Source organism: Hypanus sabinus, chromosome 3 (assembly GCF_030144855.1).
Source record: "Hypanus sabinus isolate sHypSab1 chromosome 3, sHypSab1.hap1, whole genome shotgun sequence".
In the NCBI taxonomy this organism is placed as follows: Eukaryota; Metazoa; Chordata; class Chondrichthyes; order Myliobatiformes; family Dasyatidae; genus Hypanus; species Hypanus sabinus.
Window position 1 is genome coordinate 169059435 of NC_082708.1, and position 19548 is coordinate 169078982.

General features: G+C 40.6%; 2 protein-coding genes across 3 annotated transcripts in view; one reads left to right on the top strand and one right to left on the bottom strand.

Moving 5' to 3' along the window:
• reep1 (receptor accessory protein 1) overlaps nucleotides 1-19548 on the bottom strand; it is a 110569-nt gene that overhangs the window by 3828 nt on the left and 87193 nt on the right. The window lies entirely within an intron of this gene.
• mrpl35 (mitochondrial ribosomal protein L35) lies at nucleotides 6516-17347 on the top strand. Its single transcript, XM_059965625.1, has 4 exons — nucleotides 6516-6615; nucleotides 7100-7292; nucleotides 11428-11569; nucleotides 16533-17347. Exons 1-4 carry the CDS (start codon nucleotides 6591-6593, stop codon nucleotides 16719-16721), a joined length of 549 nt encoding a protein of 182 aa, XP_059821608.1. The 5' UTR covers nucleotides 6516-6590; the 3' UTR covers nucleotides 16722-17347.

Sequence of the window (19548 nt, forward strand, 5' to 3'; positions counted from 1 at the left end):
AGGTCCTTAATAATGGACCCTGCCTTTCTGAGACACCGCTCCCTAAAGGTGTACTTTATAGGCTAGTGCCCAAGATGGAGCTGACTAGATTTTACAACCAACTAGATTTATCGCTGTAAACGGTCTCTTTCGTTGTTGTAATTTCCCTGCCGTTTGACTTTGTATTATTTCGGATTTGGTCACCACACAGTTACTTTGTTCCTTCAAATCAATAATATATATTTTAAACAGTTGCAGTGTAGGAATCAACACACATTGAGATGCCACATCCCCTAAGAAGGATCAGATAAGTTGTGTTGTCTAACTTGAATGAGAAAGGGAAATAAGTTATTTTAAAGTAATTTAATCATGTATGGGAAAGAGGAAAACTTCCTAAATCATGGACAGAAGCAATCATAGTTCCAATACATAAACGAGGCAAAATTGCTAACAATCCAGCAAATTATAGACCAATAGCATTAATCTCACATTTATGTAAAACCTTGGAAAAAATGTTTATTAAGAGAACGACATATTACATTGAAACCAGATGGAGTATTTTTAAATATCAGAGTGGGTTTAGGAGAGGAAGGGGCACCATGGATCCACTTCCATGCCTAGAACATGAGAGGAGGGCTCAATTGAACAGAGAAAGCGTAGTAGCCGTCTTTTAGATGTAGAGAAAGGATATGATGTGGAAGGAAATTATGTGGATTGAGAATATGAAGTCAAATGCTAAATTGGATTAAAGATTTTCTTAATTGGTAGATCTATCATGGTGCAAGTAGGAAAATCTATTCCAAGTAAACAAGTTGTGGAAAATGGAACCCGTCAGGGAAGTATTGTTCGTCCATTATTATCTGCTGTAATGATAAATGATGCATTTCCTAATATGGAAAGTAGTACCAGAGTATGGTTATTTGAGGTGAGTGCTATAGTGCCTTTTCCTAGGGTACCTCCATGGTTGTGTGAAGCACCATTGATGGATCTTAAATTAAGTGAAAGGAGACAGAAAAATATAACTGATTTTATATCAAGTTTTGGTCTAATCTGATATAAATAGTAATTATTGTGGATATTTACAAATATACACAGATACTTCAAAAATGGTAATAATAGATTAGGGGTAGGATTTGTAGTGCCTGATTTCAACATTAAAAAGCAGCCGGGAAATAAATGATTTCTCAATGTATACAGGTGAAATGACAGCTGCACAATTAGCCTTGCGGTGGGTGGAGAAAGAGTTGTCATTGTCTGATTGAAGCACAACAATCAGAAGTCTAAAAGATTTCCATTCAGAGGCAAGATCAGACACTCTGTATGAGATAATACAAACTTTATTTCAACTTCAAATGATGGGACTCTACATGCTTAATGTGAATTCCAGCACATGTTGGTATTGGAGGGCATGAACAAGCGAATAAATTAGCAAAGGAGGGAACAGGATGAGAAGTAGATACGTATTCAAATAAATCACAGTAAAGGAGAAATGTGAAACATTATTACAAGTAAAATAAAAAAAATGTGGGGAAACCAATTGTGGACGAAGAGCGAACAGGAGGACATCTTTATAATATCCAGAAAGAAGTGGGATGGTCAAGGAAGGCAGGGAAGAGCAGGAGGAAGGAGGTGATAATATCGAGATGGAGGTTTGGGCATACACGGTTAAATAATACATTGTTTTTAATGAAGAAACTCAATGATAGGAGGTGTGAGTATTGTAATCAACAAGAAATCATTGATCATGTACTGGTGAGATCACAAGATTGTTTCTTTAAATATAGTATGCAGTTTCTTAAGAATACAGCTGTTTTATAGAATTTGATCCAAATATGATTTGATCTAGGATTTGGAGATCCTGACCTCCTCTCCCTTTCAGAAGGTGGCAATCTTAAAGCTGTTTGCCAACTGCCATAAAACCATAGAAGAACATTGCTTAAGAGTACCATGCTTAAGAGTATTGAGTACAATTAGTTCTGGTCACCACAGCAGAGAGAATACTGTAGCTATTGAGCAGGATGTCGCCCGGAATGGACGACTACAAGTAATAAGGAGCCATTGGATCAGCTGGGTTTATTCACAATGGGAATTAGGAGGCCGAGAGGTGGCTATAAAGAATGTTATAAAATTATGAGAGGCACAGAGAGAATTGATTGTTAGAATTTTATTCCTAGTGCAGAGGAGTCTGGGCCCACAGGTTTAAGGTGAGAGGGGAAAAATTAAGAGATCTGAAATCAGAATCAGATTTATTGTCATTGACATATGACGAGATTTTTTTTTTGTTTTGCAGCAGCAGCACAGTGCAAGACATAAAAAACTTGTAACTAATAAAAACAAATTGTGCAAAAAAAGGAATAATAAGTTAGTGTTCATGAGTTAATAGGTCATTCAGAAATCTGATTGCAGATGGAAGAAACTCTCCTGAATCATTGACATGTGTGCTTCTGCAGATGTTGAAAATCCAGAGCAACAGGCACAAAATGCTGGAGGAACTCAGCAGGTCAAGCAACATCTATGGAAAGAATAACCAGTCGATGTTTCGGGTCAAGACACTTCATTGGGTCCTGATTCATTTCCATAAATGCTGTCTGACTTGCAGAGTTCCTCTAGCATTTTGTGTGTTTTACTCTGAATCAGCGAGTATGGGTCTTCAAGCTTCTGTTCTTTCTCTCTGATGGTAGTAACAAGAAATGGACATCAGACACAAAATGCTGTAGGAACTCAACAGGTCTGGATTTACAGCATCTGCAGAATACTGTGTTTTTGAGAAAAGGGCATGTTCCAGATGGTGAGGTCCTTTAAATGCCACCTTCTTGACACATCATTTCTTGAAGATTTTTATTTATTTACTTAGAGATACAGCATGGAACAGGCCCTTCAAACCATTGAGCCGCACCACCCAGTAACCGACCGATTTAACCCTAGCCTAATTATGGGACAATTTACACTGACCAATTAACCTATTAACTGGTATGTTTTTGGACTGCAGGAGGAAACCGCAGTATTCAGAGGAAACCCATGTGGTCACAGGGAGAACATACAAATACGTTACAGATGGCGTTGGAATTGAACTCCGAACTCTAACACTCTGAGCTGTAATAGCATCACTCTGATCACTACACTACTTGGCAGCGATGCCCTTTGAACACAGGGAAGGTGGCTGAGTCTATGACCATTTTTCACATAGAGTGTTGAATATCTGGAACTAGTGGAGGCAGAATCAATTACAATGTTTAAAAGGAGTTTGGACAGGTATTTGTATAGGAAGGGAGTACAGGGATACAGGCCTAATGCAGATAAATGAAATTCACATAGATAGGCATGAGACAGCATGGACATAAATGAGCCAAAAGTCCTATTTTTATTCTGTACATTTCTATGATCTTGATCCAAGAGAACTAGGCTGACAAAAAAATCCAAAAATATTCCAGTTATTTGCTCTGGTCACACTGACTTTGTTCATTTGTGTTGCCAAGAAACAAGAGATGTTAAAATACTGGACACAAGCAAGAGAAAATCTGCAGATGCTGGAAATCCAAGCCACAGAGTGCTGGAAGCCACAGAGTGCTGGAGGAACTCAGCAGGCCAGACAGCATCTAGGAAAAAGAGTACAGTTGACGTTTCAGGCCATTTCAGTCCTGCCAAAGGATCTCGGCCCGAAACGTCAAATGTACTCTTTTCCACAGATGCTGTCTGGCTTGCAAAGTTCATCCAGCATGTTGTGTGTTAAAATGCTTGAGTTTGCACAGAGAAGCCAAACAAAAGCAGTGACCTCTAGTGTTAGGGACCTGAGTTGCAGGCTGGATAAAAACCTTCACCCCATCAATCATTGAAAACATTAATTTCTTCATTACTGTACAGTGTCTGCAACGTTGTAAGCTCTCTAGGGTGAGCGGAAAATCCTACAAAAGGTAGTGGATTCATCCCAGTACAGCATGGGTAAAGCCATCCTGAACATTGAGCTGATCTACATGAAAAGTCACTAGAAAAGCAGCATCCATCATCAAACATCTTCAGCGCCCGGGCCATGCTCCTTTGCCACTGCTGTTATCAGGTAGAAGTTACAGGTGTCTCAGGACTCGCACCACCAGGTTCAGGAAACACCAGTTACTACCCCTCAATCATGCTCCTGAGCAAAAGGAGGTAACTACACTCATTCTATTTCTGCTGGTCCCACAACTAATGGTCTTAAGTTAGGGACTCTTTATCTTGTTATTTCATGCTCTTTCAGTTTGGATTATTTCATACCAGTTATTTATCGCTATTTATTTATATTTGCATCTGCACAGTTTGTTGTTCATTGATCCTGGTTACAGTTATTGTTCTATAGATTTGCTAAGTATGCCCGCAGGAAATAGAATCTCAGGGTTGTATGTGGTGACATGTTTGTGCTCTGTTAATAGACTTTACCTCTGAACTTTTTGAAAATGCACTGTAGTTACACACATGGGCTACTCTGGTTGCAGCTTACAAATCCCTGACTTCAACCATTAAGCAGCAGGTATATGGGAGAACCACCTTCAAACATCCCACCAAATCACACACTAACCTGACACAGAAATACACTGGTATCCTTCCTTCATCACCACTGGAACTCAGTCCTGAACCTCACCAGGACCACAGCACTAACTTCTCCCGTACTTCCTGCGTTAATTCAAGAAGATGGCTTACCAACAACTTCTCGAGGGCATGGTAGGGTAATAACTAGTACAACGTTTTACAGTACCGGGGACCCAGATTCAGTTCCAGCAGCTGCCTGTGAGGAGTCTGTACGTTCTCCCTGTGACTGGGTGGGTTTCCTCCAACAGTCCAAAGACGTATCAGTCAGTAGGCTAATTAGTCATTGTAAGTTGTCCCGTGATTAGGCTAGGATTAAATCAGAGGATTGTTAGGTGGCTGGAAGGGCCTATCCCTCACTGTACCTCAATAAATAAAATTAGGGAAGGCCAATAAATTCGGGATAGCTTTGCCAGCTATCACAAAAATGAATAAATAAAATAAAAGTAAACAGTCTTGTAAATCTGTAATATTACCTCAAATCAAAATGTTTTATAAGGGAAGAGCTACTGGTTCAGATTAATAAAAGACAGTTTTTAGATTGAAAGCAAGAAGTTCATGATATATGGAGTGATCAAGATGAAATCAGTGGCTATATTTCATTCGGAGTTTAAGCTGATTTGGAGAGCATTCTAACTGGTTGTATCACTGTTTGGTATGGAGGGCCCACTGAACCAGATCGGAAAAAGCTGCAGAGAGTTGTAAACTCAGCCTGCTCCATCACCAGCACAAGCCTCCCCAGCAGTGAGGACATCTTCAAAAAATGGTGCCTCCAGAAGGCAGCATCCATCATTAAGGGCCCTCACCATCCAGGTCAAGCCCCCTTCTCATTACTACCATCAGAGAGGAGCTTGAAGACCTACACTCAGCGTTTTAGGAACTGCTTTCCCCCCTCCCCCATCAGATTTCTAAAGGATCCATGAACACTACCTCACTATTCTTCTTTTGGATGATTCATTTATTATATGTTTTATTATAACTTAGTCACTTATTGTGTCTTGCACTGTTCTGCTGCCACAAAAACAACACATTTCACAACAATTTCACAAGTGTCTATTTTATTAGGTCTCTTGACCATGTGGCAGCAAATCAATGCCTGAAGGACATGGTCAAGAGGTTCAGTTCTTGTTCAGACCAAACATCAGAATGTGATCTTAATTATTTGTCTTAATGCCAGACAGGGTGGTTTGAGTATCTCAGAAACTGTTGATCTCTTGGGGTTTTCACACACAGCATTCTCTAGAGTTTACAGCGAATGGTGTAATAACAACAACAAAAAATCAGTGAATGGCAGTTCTGTGGGTTAAAACACGTTGAAATGAGAGAAGTCAAAGGAGAATGGACAGACTTGTTCAAGCTGACAGGAAGGCGACAGTCTCTTAAATGACCACATGTTACAACAGTGTTGTGTAGAAGAGCGTCTCTGAACGCACAACAGGTTAGACCTTGAATTGGATGAGCAACAGCAGCATAAGACCATGAGCATGCACTCAGTGGCCATTTAATAGGTACAGGGGATATGAAGTAAAGTGCCCACTGTACGTCAGTGATAGTAAACCTGATTCTGGCTGAATACAAGTTGCTGCCTATGGAACTGTCCGCCAGAGCCAGCAAAATTAAGCTCGATCTGATGATATAATAGCATGTATAATTACATGGATTCAGAATAAATTAATTAGATAAAATTAAATGATAATAGATGTTAAAACTCATGAATATATTTGAGTCAATTCGTCTGTTTACAATCCAGAGAAAACTCATAAACAGCACAGAAATGGGCTTTATGAATCTCTTCCCATGTCCTTGCGACCTTTAAAAATATATTTAATTTTATAGATGAGGTTGAAATTCAGTTGTATTCTGTTCTCCCAAATAAATTATTACAAGCAAACTGAATATTATGTCTTCCGATTATTCATATACTTGCTTTGAAATCGATTAATAGAACAAATGATAAATACACCCTGTTCAGAGAATTGGTGTTAGATTTTGGATTGCGCGAGTCGGGAAGTTTGACTACGTGGAGCCACCGTAGGTGCGAGTCCCGGGTGAAGATGGCGCTACTGAAGAGCAGGATCGGTGGGTTGTGCAGAACGGTGGATGGTGATTGCGGATAGGAGTGGGCGGAAGAGACAGTCTCAGAGGGGAGGACAAGGGTGCGACGGGTAGATTCAGATCCCCCCCCACCCCCATGCACTCTACCGAAGGCACGATGTCCCCGAGCCCCGGGACTCGACCCTCACTGCTACCCCGGGGCCCGATTCACTCCCTCCTACAAGGGCTCCCTCTGAGCCCGGCTGCCACTGGAGCTTCACCCCACCCCCACCAGGTGTATTCTTGAAATGTCCAGTGTTCCTCACATTTTCTGTGTATTTTCAGACACGTTAAATAGACATTTAGCATAAGCATTACAGTGTCACAAGTAACAGTCAAATATTTAGGCAGGTTTGCTGTGTTGCTTAGCCATTCTAAATGACATATACTTGTAGGTAAAAGTCTTTGTTTTATGAGTGAAAGCTAAGTAAAAGAACACGGTTTTCAAACTGTTTTATTGCATTTAAAGGAGCATTGAGGCTGCTCCTTCCTCTAGCCCAAAATAATGCTTCAAGAAACGCCTCCATGCAGCAGCTGGTCTCCAGGTTTTCCACCTTCAACCTTCGCCATGTTTCATCTCCGACCATTTCTTCAGTAACCAAATTGAGATCAACTATGGAGCATACATTTATTTGTGCACACAAACTTGCTGTTTTCGAAAGGTAAGTGTTAAATCTCTTCATATTCAGGGAGGGAAGTGAATTTTGATGCAGTTTAACAGTTGAAATGCCAATTTTTTTATCATTACTGTGTCTATTTGGTTGTATTTTTATACCATTAGTAACAGAGCAATGAGCCTGTTCTTCTTAATTTAGCTTGGTATTGTTTATACTTTAGAGGGTAGGAATTCACCCTCTGTACTAAACATGCATTACAGTAATTACTGTCAGAATTTTCACATTTCTGACGGTCCTTTTGGAAATAGAAAAAGTGAGGAGGTCCTGAAAGGATAATTAAGGGCGCTAGGTAGAAAGTTGAGAAGCAGGACTTCCAGGGTAGCAAATCTCTGGATTGTTGCCTGTGCCAAGCGCCAGTGAGGATAACAGTAGGATGATTTGGCAGATGAATGTGTGGCTGAGAAACTTGTACAAGTGACAAGGTTTCAGATCATTATGATCTCTTCTGACCTGTATAAAAAGGACAGATGACACTTGAACCCAAGGGAGACCAAGATCCTTTCAGGAATGTTTAAACTAATTTGGCAGGGAGATGCGGAACCAGAGTGATCGGGCTGAGGAAGGGGTGTCAGTTTACAAGCAGAGGAAGAGTATAGTGAGAGGCAGATGATAGGGCAAATTGCTGTCAGTGGGATGAATTGCAATGTTAATCAAAAAGAGTGAGAGACAAGGCTGAAGATTTTGTATTAGAAACCATGCAGCAGACAGAATAAGGCAGATGATCTTGTAGTGCAGTTAGAAATTGGGAAGTATGATATTGTGGGTACCATTGAGTCGTGGCTGATAAAAGATTACAGTTGGGAGCTTAACGTCCAAGGATACACTTTGTATCAAAAGTAAAGGAAGGAAGGCAGAGAGGTGGGGTGGCTTTATTGGTTTAAAAAAAATCAAATCCTTCAAAAGAGGTGACATTGATATAGAAGAAGATGTAGACTCCTTGTGGGTAGAGTTAAGAAACTGCAGGGGTAAAACGACCCTGATGGGAGTTGTATACAGGCCTCCGAACAGTAGCCAAGATGTGGGCTACAAATTACAACAGGAGATAGAAAAGGCATGTCAAAAGGGCAATGTTATGGGGATTTCTCATGCCTCTAGATTGGGAGAATCAGGTTGGTGCAGGATTCCAAGAGGGGTAATTTCTAGAATGCCTACGAGATGGCTTTTGAGAGCAGCTTGAGGTTGAGCCAACTCATGGATCAGTTGTTATGGATTGGGTGTTGTGTAATAAACTGAATTTGATTAGGGAGTTTAAGATAAAGGAACCCTTCGGAGACAATGATCATAATATGATATAAATCACCTTGCAGTTTGTGAGGGAGATGCAGAAGTCAGACTTATCATTATTACAGTGCAGTAAATGGAATTACAGAGGCATGAGAGAGGAGCTGGCAAAAGTTGTTTGGAAAGATGATGGCAGAGCAGCAATGGCTGGAGTCTCTGGGACCAACTCGGAAAGTGCAGGATAGATACATCCCAAAGTAGTAATCTAAGGGCAGGATGACACAACTGTGGCTGACAAGTCAAAGACAACATCAAAGCAAAAGACAGGACATCTAATTGAGCAAAAATCAATGGTAATTTAGGAAGATTGGGGAATTAAAAAAATGCCAACACAAGCCACCAAAACAGCCAGAGGTGGGAAAAGATGAAATATGGAGGTAAGCTAGCCAACAATATCAAAGAAGAGACCAAATGTTTTTTTTTTCAGATATATAAAGAATGAAAGAGAGGCAAGAATAAATATGGACTGCTGGAAATGATGCTGGAGAGGTAGTAATGGAGTACAAGTAAATGGCAGACAAACTAAATTATTTTGCATTAGTCTTCACTGTGGATTGGTAGTATGGTAGTAACTGGTAGTATGTTGAAGATTCAAATGCGCCAAGGGGCAGAACTAAGTGCTGTTACTACTACCATGGACAAGGTACTTGGGAAACTGAAAGGTCTGAAGGTAGGTAAGTCACCTGGACCAGACGGACTACACCCCAGGATTCTGAAAGAGGTAGCTGAAGAGATTGTGAAGGCATTAGTAATGAACTTTCAAGAATAAATCGATTCTGGCAAGGTTCTAGAGGACTGGAAAATTACAAAGGCACTTCACTCTTCAAGAAGGTAAAGAGGCAGAAGAAAGGAAATTATAGGCCGGTAGCTTGACCTCAGTATTTAAGAAGATGTTAGAGTCCATTATTAAGAATGTGCTTTTGAGGTATTTGGAGGCACATGATAAAATAAGCCAAAATCAGTGTGGTTTCTTTCAGGGAAAATCTTGCTTGACAATATCTGTTGGAATTCTTAGATGAAATAACAAGCAGGATAGACAGAGGAGAAACAGTGGATGTTGTGTACTTGGATTTTCAGAAGGCCTTTGACAAGGGACATGAGGCTGCTTAACAAGATGAGCCCACGGTGTTGCTGGAGAGATACTAGCATGGATAGAGCATTGGCTGATGGGCAGGAGGTAAAGAATGGGAATAAAGAGAACCTTTTCTGATTGGCTGCAGGTGTTCCACAGATGGTGCGACCGTTTCTTTTCACATTGGATGTTAGTGACGGATGACGGAATTCATGGCTTTGCAGATGATACAAAGATAGGTGGAGAGGCACATAGAACTTGAACAGATTAGGAGAATGCACAAAGAAGTGTCAAATTGAATACAGTATTGGCAAGTGTATGATCATGCACTATGGTAGAAGGAATAGATGCGTAGGTTGTTTTCTAACTAGAGAGACAATTCAAAAGTCCAAGATGCAAATGGACCTGGGAGTCCTTGTGCAGGATTCACTCAAGATTAATTTACAGGTTGAGTTTGGTGAGGAAGGCAAATGTGATGTTAGCACTCTTTTCAAGAGGACTAGAAAATAAAAGCAAGGATGTAATGATGAGACTTTATAAAGCACCGTTGAGGGCTCACTTGGAGTATTGTGAGCAGTTTGGGCCCCTTATCTTAGAAAGGATGTGCTAAAACTGGAGAGGGTTCAAAGGAGGTTCGCAAAAATGATTACAGGATTGAATGGCTTGTCCTATGAAGAGCATTTGATAGCTCTGTGCCTGTATTCATTTGAATTCAGAAGGATGAGGGGTGACCTCACTGAATCCTATTGAATGGTGAAAGACCTTGATAGAGTGGATGTGGAGAGGATGCTTCCACTGGTGGGAGAGTAAGACCAGAGACCAGGTTGAGTCTGTGGTGAGGAAGGTAAATGCAATCTTAGCATTCAATTCGAGAGGACTAGAATATGATCGCAAGGATGTAATGCTGAGGCTTTATAAAGCACTGGTGAGGCCTCACTTGGAGTATTGTGAATAGTTTTGGGCCTCTTATTTCAGAAAGGATGTGCTGACATTAGGGTTCAGAGGAGGTTCAGGAGAATGATTCCATGTGTGGAACAATTGATAGCTCTGGGCCTACACTTGCTGGAATTTAGTAGAATAATGGATTGAGATGTTGAAAGGCCTTGAGAGAGTGAAAGTGGAGAAGATGTTTTGTATGGTGGGGGAGTCCAGGACCAGTGAGCATTGCTTTAGATAAGAGGGAAGTCCATTTAGAACTGAGATGGGAAGAAATTTCTTTAGCCAGAGACTGGTGAATCTGTGGAATTAGTTGCCACAGGCAGCTGTGGAGGACAGTTGCTGGATGTATTTAAGGTGGAGGTTGGCAGGTTCTTCATTAATCAGGATGTGAAGGGTTTTGGGGAGAAGGCAGGAGAATGGGGTTGAGAAGGAAATGGATCAGCCATGATGAAATGGCAGAGCAGACTCGATGGGCTGAATGGCCTAATTCTGCTCCTATGTTTTATGGTCTATGTTGATATCCAAAAGAGGAAATAAGTAGTAGTTTAACTGCCAAGGTTTTTAATTGATGCCTCCTGTCAAGCTGGTCTGTTGATTTCTCAGGTTGCCTTATACACCTCACTGTAAATGATCCAGCAATGTCAAGTTCCACTGTAAATTTTTTTTTTTGCATTCTAGTGTCATTGATAAGAAAACAAAAAAGGTTTCCTGAAACTGTTAAGCAAAGGGTGAAAGTAATCAGGGGCACCTACCCTGAGAAACTTGATGTATACAGAGAACAATTTTATTTGTTAAATTAATCTCCAAAATATTTCTTCTTGTGCATAGTGTGACTCCTCAGTTTCCCAGTTTTCAACAGCCTGTAAGAACCCTTACCTATTGTAGCATCCGCAAAGGAAAGCGTAAAACAGTGAAATCTGTTGTCAAGAGATTCCTGCGGCTACATTGTGGACTCTGGGTGCGAAGGAAGGTAGGTACTTCTAGCATTCTGTACATTCTAAAGGAACTATCACATTTAGCTCAATTATCTTCTAGCATTCTGTACATTCTAAAGGAACTATCACATTTAGTTCAATTATGAACTAAATGAAGAAATTATACAGCTGGAGTTTTTGTTGACGAATAGGTGTAGGATAGTAATGGAGCAGAATTCCAAAGAAATTTCACTTCACATTTAGTGGAGCAACTAGTGCAAGGTCATTGCAGCATGTAGTTAAGAATTAACTGGCATCTTGGCCATTGCAGTAATGATTGCAATAAAGTTGGCATTTAGAAATAACGAAGTTTGTTGCAATTGTAAAGGATGTTTTTGCGTCCACACGTGGAGAACTGTGCAAAGTTTTGGAATCCTTGTCTAAGGAAGTATATTGTAGCATTAGAGACAGTCTCTAAGAGGAGATTTGCCTTGCTGATTCCTGGGATGAGACAAAGGTAAGCCTTAATGCAAGAAGTACTTGTAATAAGATGGATTGTATTCTTCAAGTAGCTACATTTTCCAAAATGAGAAAGAAATCATAGAGGGTATTCCTAGAGTAATGCAAACAAAGAATCAGTCTTTCTTAAATCTGGTCATGGATAATGAGGCATTTTCTTAGTATAAATATTCCCTTAGGACAGGGGTTCCAAGAACTCTGTTAATGGTATCAATCCATGGCATTAAAAAAAGGTTGGAAAGATATTTCCAGGAGGTACTTCAAAACACTCAACAAAAATTAATCCCACTGTGAGGAAAGATTTTAAGGAGGAATAAACCAACTACAACTGACCAATTAATTTATCATTTTATAAGAGAAAACATGCAAAACCGATAAAATTAACAGCAAAATTAACAGATTGGAAGACTGACACAAATTCAGAGTCTATCAAAGATGGACAAAAAATAACTGGAAAATAAGAAATCGGGGAAAACGGGCAATTAATATAAAAACAGCCAATAAGAGTTTCTTTAAGTACATAGCGCGGAGGAGAGAGTTCCAAATGAACATTGGTGCTTTAGCAAACGAGGTTGGAGAAATATTTACGAGGAACAAGAAAATGCTATAAGAGTTAACTTACTTTGCTTCGATCTTTATGGTCAAAGATACTACAAGCAACCCATGAGTACTGAATACTATTAAATAAGGCCTGTGGGAAAAGCCTAAAAATTACAGACCCCTGATCCTCACATCTGTAGTAAGGAAGTTATTCCTGAAAGATAGAATTAATGAGCACTTAGCAAGGTAGGAACCGATCAGAATTGGTCCAAAAGGCTTTGACCCGTATGATCCAGGGAAAATTGGATTCAAAGTTGCTTGGCAATAAAAGACAGAGGGTGATGGTAAGGAGTAGTTTATTTTGATTGGATACCTGTGACTAGAGGTGTTACACAAAGATCAGTGCTGGGTCTGGGTCCCTTGTTTCTTAAATAAGTGAATGATTAGAATGGAGATGTAGGAGGCGTGGTCAGTAAATTTGCAGATGAGGTAAAGGTCCCTGGAGTTGTTAATAATATAGATAGTAGACTTGTGTTACAGTGTGATATTGATGTGTTGGTGAATTGGACTGAAAAATGGCAGAATGAACTTTACTCTTGATAAGTATGTTTGATGTATTTTGGAGTTCAGTGAGACTAGGATAAACACATGAGGGACTTTAGTATGCAAGTCTAAAGATCATTGAAGGTGGCAGCACAGTTCTATAACAGTTTAGCAGGCATACTAGCCTTTGTTAATCAGGCCATTGAATTCAAGAGCAGAGGGGTTATGCTTCCACTTTATAAAATATTGGTCAGAGTAGTACATGCATTTCTGGTAAACACACTATAGGAAGCATGTGATAGGGCTAGAGAGGATGCAGAGGAAATTCCCCAAGATGTCACCTGGGATGGAGCATTTCAATTATGATGAAAGTCTGGAGAGTATATTTCTGCTTTTCCTGGAATAGCGGAAGTTCAGAGGGGACACGACTGCAGTATATAACACTATCATGAGTCTAGATAGGTATACTGCAGGAAACTTTATCCCCAAGGAGAGAGGGATAAAAATAAAGGACATAGACTTTGGGTAAGGAGTAAGAGATTTAGAGGAGATTTGACAGGATCTTTATCACTACCAGAGAGAGTGGTGGAAGCAGAGTCACTAAGATGGAAGAAGTGCCTAAGCATTGAAGATTATGTGCCAAATTCTGGAAGATGGGGTTAATACAGATGGGTGCTCACTGGTGGGTGTGGATGTGGTGGCCCAAATAGCCTGTTTCCATGCTGCATGACTACTTTATGACTAAGGTCAGTGAGGAATTAAATTCCATCATCATCACTAGTATTAAGCAAACTAATACTGAGGATAAAAACTGATGTCCCATTATCTTGATGGCTTGCTTTCTCAGATCCGAAGTAAATGGATTGGTTGTAATCTTCCAAAAATCCTTAGAATTTGGAAAAGTGCTGTGAGGAATTGAAAACAACCAATTCATAAAGGGCAACACAGTAAAAAGTGGGTAGCTATATGCAAATTAGCCTAGTATATTTTGTTGAAAAAATGCTGGAAACAGTTGAGGAGATAATAGCATATTCATGAAGAAGGAATGTCTGATAAGTTTATTAGAATTCTTTGAAATAACAGCCAGAATAGAGAGAGGGGAGGCAATAAATGAATTTCCAGAAGACATTCAACAAAATACTCATGACACGTTCAGTAACAAGAGCCCATGGTGTTCGAGATAATAAACTGGCATTGATGGAGAGTCAGTGAATAGGTGGGAAGCAGTAAGGAGGGAAATGGGGTTCACTTCCACACTGGCAAGATTACAGTCGAGAGCTGCAGGGCTCAGTGTGGGACAGCTACAGGTTACAATATTAACAACTTGGAACAAGAAGCTTACTGCCCCTTACGCCACTGGTATTTAGAGCAGCAATGAAGGTCCTCCATATAGAAGGAATCTTCAGTGCTGTTTCCATAACAATTTATTTTTGGCCATTCTGGGTTTTCCTGAGCTGAACCCCCGAACCTGGAAGACTGGTGGACCACTCTTAGTCTGGCCTCAACCCTTTGGCCCGTTTGACATGGGCGACCCTACCAAGGGCCAAAGCATAAAGCCCTGACTCCAGCCAGCATAGCTCTCCGGGTCATTGAGGCACGCAAGCCTCCAAACCCGACAACAGGGTTATGGTCCTCTTAGAGGTGGAACAAGAGAACAAACATACTACTGACAAATACACAGAAAATACAAAAGTAGTTGGGAAGGCACATGGGGAAATGTGAAATTCATTTTGGAAGGAAGAGTGTTTGCGGCATGGTAGGGAGTGGTTAGCACAACACTTTAGGGTATCAGCAACATGGGTTCATTTCCTGCTGCTTGCTGCTAACTGTAAGAAGTTTCTATGTTCTCCCTGTGTCTGCATGAGTTCCCTCCGGGTGCTGTGGTTTTCTTCCACAGTCCAATCAGTTGGTATGTTAATTGGTCATTTAAAATTGTTTCATGATTAGACTAGGATTAAATTGGGGGATTGCTGGTCAGTGCAGATTGAATGGCCTATTCCACACTGTATCTGAATAATTAAAAAAACCTAAAGAATCAAGCTTTATTGAAATGGAGAAAAGATGAAAACTGCAGCATGGATAAATTGGGCCAAAGGGCCTTTTTCTGTGCTGCATAACTCTTAAAAATACATGAATTAAACAAAGGGATTTTGGGAGTACCTTGTTCACAGAAAATTGACATACATGTGCAGCAGGTGATAGGGAAGACGGTGGTGCCTTGTAAATGTACAGTTTTTCATAGCTTTAATTATGACCATTGTTGTAAGACCAGTTGTGTTAGTCTGCTCCACCACTCAATTGGATATTGGGTGATCTGGCATTATAATCTAAAAAGGGTAGAATTATAAAAGTTGGGAAATCTTAACAGCAATTGCACAAAACATTATTCACACCTCATCTCAAAAGTTTTAAGTCCCCCTATTTAAGGAAAGATATTATTGAAGTCAGTTCAGAGAAAATTCACTAAGATAATCCTAGATTTGAGGGGATTGTGGTATGAGAAAATGTTAAACAGATTTGAATTCTGTTCATTTTAGTTTAACTAAATAAAAGGTGATCTTGAAATATAACATTTTTGGAGTGCTGGACAGGGTAAATACTGAGAGAAAATTACCTCGCATAGAAGAGGCCAAAACCAAAAGGTATGGTCTCAGGATTAGAGAATTCCCATTTGAGGGAAAAATTCCTTCTGAGGGTTGAGAGTTTTTGTAAATTTCTATAAAGTGCTGTGGAGTCTGAGCCCTCGTTTATTTAAGACTAAGATAGACAGTTAGTAACATAATTGGGGATTATGGAGAAAGGGCAGCAATGCCGGATCAACATGATCCTACTGAATGGTCGAGCTGCCTACCACACCTGTTCTTACTATTTATAATCTTATAAGTGAACCTATGAAATACATGTGAGACCAAGTAAAACAAAAATCAGTAATTGTTTGCTAAACCTATTTCTCTTGTGTGTATTTGTTTGTTTATTTTTGTTTAACGATACAGTGCCGAGTGGGCTCCTCTGGCCCTTCAACCCTTGTCCCCCAGCAACCCCTGTCAAGCCGAATTAACCCTAACCTAGTATTGGTACAATTTACAATGACCAATTAACCTACTCGGTACATCTTGGACTGTGGGAGAAAACTGGAATACATGGGGAAGACCCACATATTCCTCAGAGAGGACGTGCAGACTCCTTACAGAATGGCACCAGAATTGAACTCCGAATTCTGGAACATCCCGTGCTACCTGCTACACTACTGTGGCGCCCATGTTTCTTTGGAATGTCCAGCAAATGTCAAAAAGCATGAATTTTTCACTCAAACCTGCTTTTTCTTTTTTGAGAATGAACAGGCAGTGTCCTCGGTTTGAACCGAGAATGCACGTGAGTTCTGCTAATCAGATCCTCAACAATGCTCTTTTATTTCAGGCAGGTTATAAGAAAAAACTTTGGAAAAAGAGACCTGCTAGAAAAAGGCGACTTAGACAACATGTCTTCTGCAACAAAACCCAAAGCAAGTTGCTGGACAAAATGACCACTGATTTCTGGAAAAGGCGGAACTGGTATGTGAATGATCCATACCAGATGTACCATGATCGAACAAACCTGAAGGTTTGAACATCTGTGACACTTATGCCAAAATCTGCAATTGGTGGCTTTGTTCCTGGAACAGAATTAGCAGCTGCTGCACTGAGCATACCTGGAGCTTGATGGAGAACAACTTTAAAATCATTGACATTTTGAATGCTGAAAAGCTGGAAAAGATGGTCCTTTTGTCCTTTGTTTCATGCACGTCTGTATTTAATGTAATAAAACTTCCCAACAATCCAACAATGTCATTTCTTTCTATTTTTTTGAGGATCTGGCACTTTCAGTGTCATTGGGACATTCCCTAACAAGTTGCAGGAGATTTTTACTGCGGTTCTGGTTGTTCGGTAACAAAGAAACTAGGGCTAAACAATACAAGGGAAAATGGGCCCTCAGCTTTCCAGCCCAGAAACTTCAGATTCCCTCAATTTTCTCACTTCTGTTTCTTAAATATCCTCAATATCCAATGTCATGGCAAGCTAACAAAGACTTAGTCAGTGCCTTCTCCTTTAGTTGGGCGTTATTTTAAGTTTGTATGATTATGCACACTTAATTCATCTTTAAATACTTCACCATCACATGGGGGGCATTCTATGTTGATGATATGTCAACTTGCCAAGCAAAATTGTGGGTCTGCTATTTTGGTACCGGATTGAGTGTTTTGATGCATTTCACTCTGTTTTGATGTGCACATAAGTAAACTTGAATTGTGATTCATATTAAAGGTAACATAAATACAAGGTCTTGTTGGCTTCCAAAAAATGTTAGAATTGAAAGACTTAAGTTACTATTCTTCTTATGAAGTATCTTGTCTCTATTTCATACCTCTGTACTGGGACTCATCTCATGGGTAACAAGGTCATGAGACTAAACAAATTGATGAAGGTGAAGTAGTGTATATGGATTTCAGCAAAGCATTTGATAAGGTACCCCATGCAAGGCTTATTGAGAAAGTAAGGAGGCATGGGATCCAAGAGACCTTGCTTTGTGGATCCAGAACTGGCTTGCCCACATAAGGCAAAGAGTGGTTATAGATGGGTCATATTCTGCATGGAGGTCTCTGACCAGTAGTGTGCCTCAGGAATCTGTTCTGGGACCCCTTATCTTTGTGGTTTTTATAAATGACCTGTTGAAGTGGAGGGATGAGTTAGTAAATTTGCTGATGACAAAAATTGGGCGTGTTGTGCACGGTGTGGAGGGCTGTAAGAGGTTACAGCAGAACATCGATAGGATGCAAAACTGGGCTGAGAAGTGGCAGCTGGAGATAAGTGTGAGGTGGTTCATTTTGGTAGGTCAAATATGATGGCAGAATATAGTATTAATGGTAAGACTCTTGGCAGTGTGGAGGATCAGAGGGATTTTGGGGTCTGAGTCCATAGGGCATTCAAAGCTGCTGCGCAGGTTGACTGATTAAGAAGGCATATGATGCATTGATCTTCATCAACCATGGGATTGAGCTTAAGAGCCAAGAGGTAATGTTGCAGCTTTATAGGACCCTGGTCAGACCCCACTTGGAATACTGTGCTCAGTTCTGGTCACCTCACTACAAGAAGGATGTGGAAACCATAGAAAGGGTGCAGAAGAGATTTAGATTGATGTTGCCTAGATTGAGGAGCATCTCTTATGAGAATAGGTTGAGTGGATCTTGTCTTTTCCCCTTGGAGTGGCAGAGGATGAGAGGTGACCTGATAAAAGTGTATAAGATAATGAGAGGCATTGATCATGTGGATAGTCAGAGGCTTTTTCCCAGGGCTGAAATGACTAGCACGAGAGGGCACAGTTTTAAGTTGCTGGGAAGTAGGTACAGAGGAGATGTCAGGGTAAGTTTTTTATGCAGAGAGTGGTGAGTGTGTGGAATGAGCTGCCGGTGACATTGGTGAAGGCGGATATGATAGGGTCTTTTAAGAGACTCCTGGATAGGTACATGGAGCTTAGAAAAATAGAGGGCTATGGGTAACCCTAGGTAATTTCCAAAGTAAGTACAGGTGGTCCCAGAGTTACGAACCACTGACTTATGGACAACTCGTACTTACGAACCGAGGAAGGAGAACGTCGTCTGCCATCTTAAGTCAGATTGTGATGTCGTCTGCTATTTTAAGTCATTGCTATTGACACTGTGTTGAGTGTTTAACTTTGTATTTGGCTTAAATTTTTCTTAGTAAGATTCACCCTGACCCCCCCCCCCCCCATATCGATTGGGTGGTGGCACAGTGAGATCAGCGCCGGGCTCAAGAACAGAGTTTCCCGAGTTCAATCAAGTGAAAGACCGCTCCCGTGCCGAGTTGATGTCGATCCAGTGACTCCTGTACCATCCGTGCTGGGTTGATGTCGAGCTCGCAACTCAACCTCTTAAAAAAAAAACACGGCCACCTCCAGTTTAAATTCCTACGTGAAATATTGTGGACGATCAAATACATACCCAAACCCAGCACAGCCCCCACTTGTCCCATTTAGCCTGTCTCAGTGCGGTGGAGTTTAGGACCCAGGGAATTCAGTGCAGTGGTCCTTAGGACCCATCGGACTCGAGAGCTGGCGCAGCTCGGAACCCGCCACCCACAGTGTTTCTGTTCCATTGACGGGAAGCGATCACAATTGAAAATAAAGTGGAAATAATAAAGCGTTTGGAAAGAGGTGAAATGCCTCTGGAAACGTCATTGGAAAAGCGTCAGGCTACAGTCGGTCAACGATCGGAACAATTTTAAAGGATAACGGATAAAGTGAGAATAACAGAGCATGTGAAAGCCCTGCCCCAATGAAAGCTACAATTATTACTAAACAACACAGTGGTTTAATTATTGGAATACATATGTTTCTTAAGTGTTTTATATGCATAGAAAGGTAAAATATATACTATATT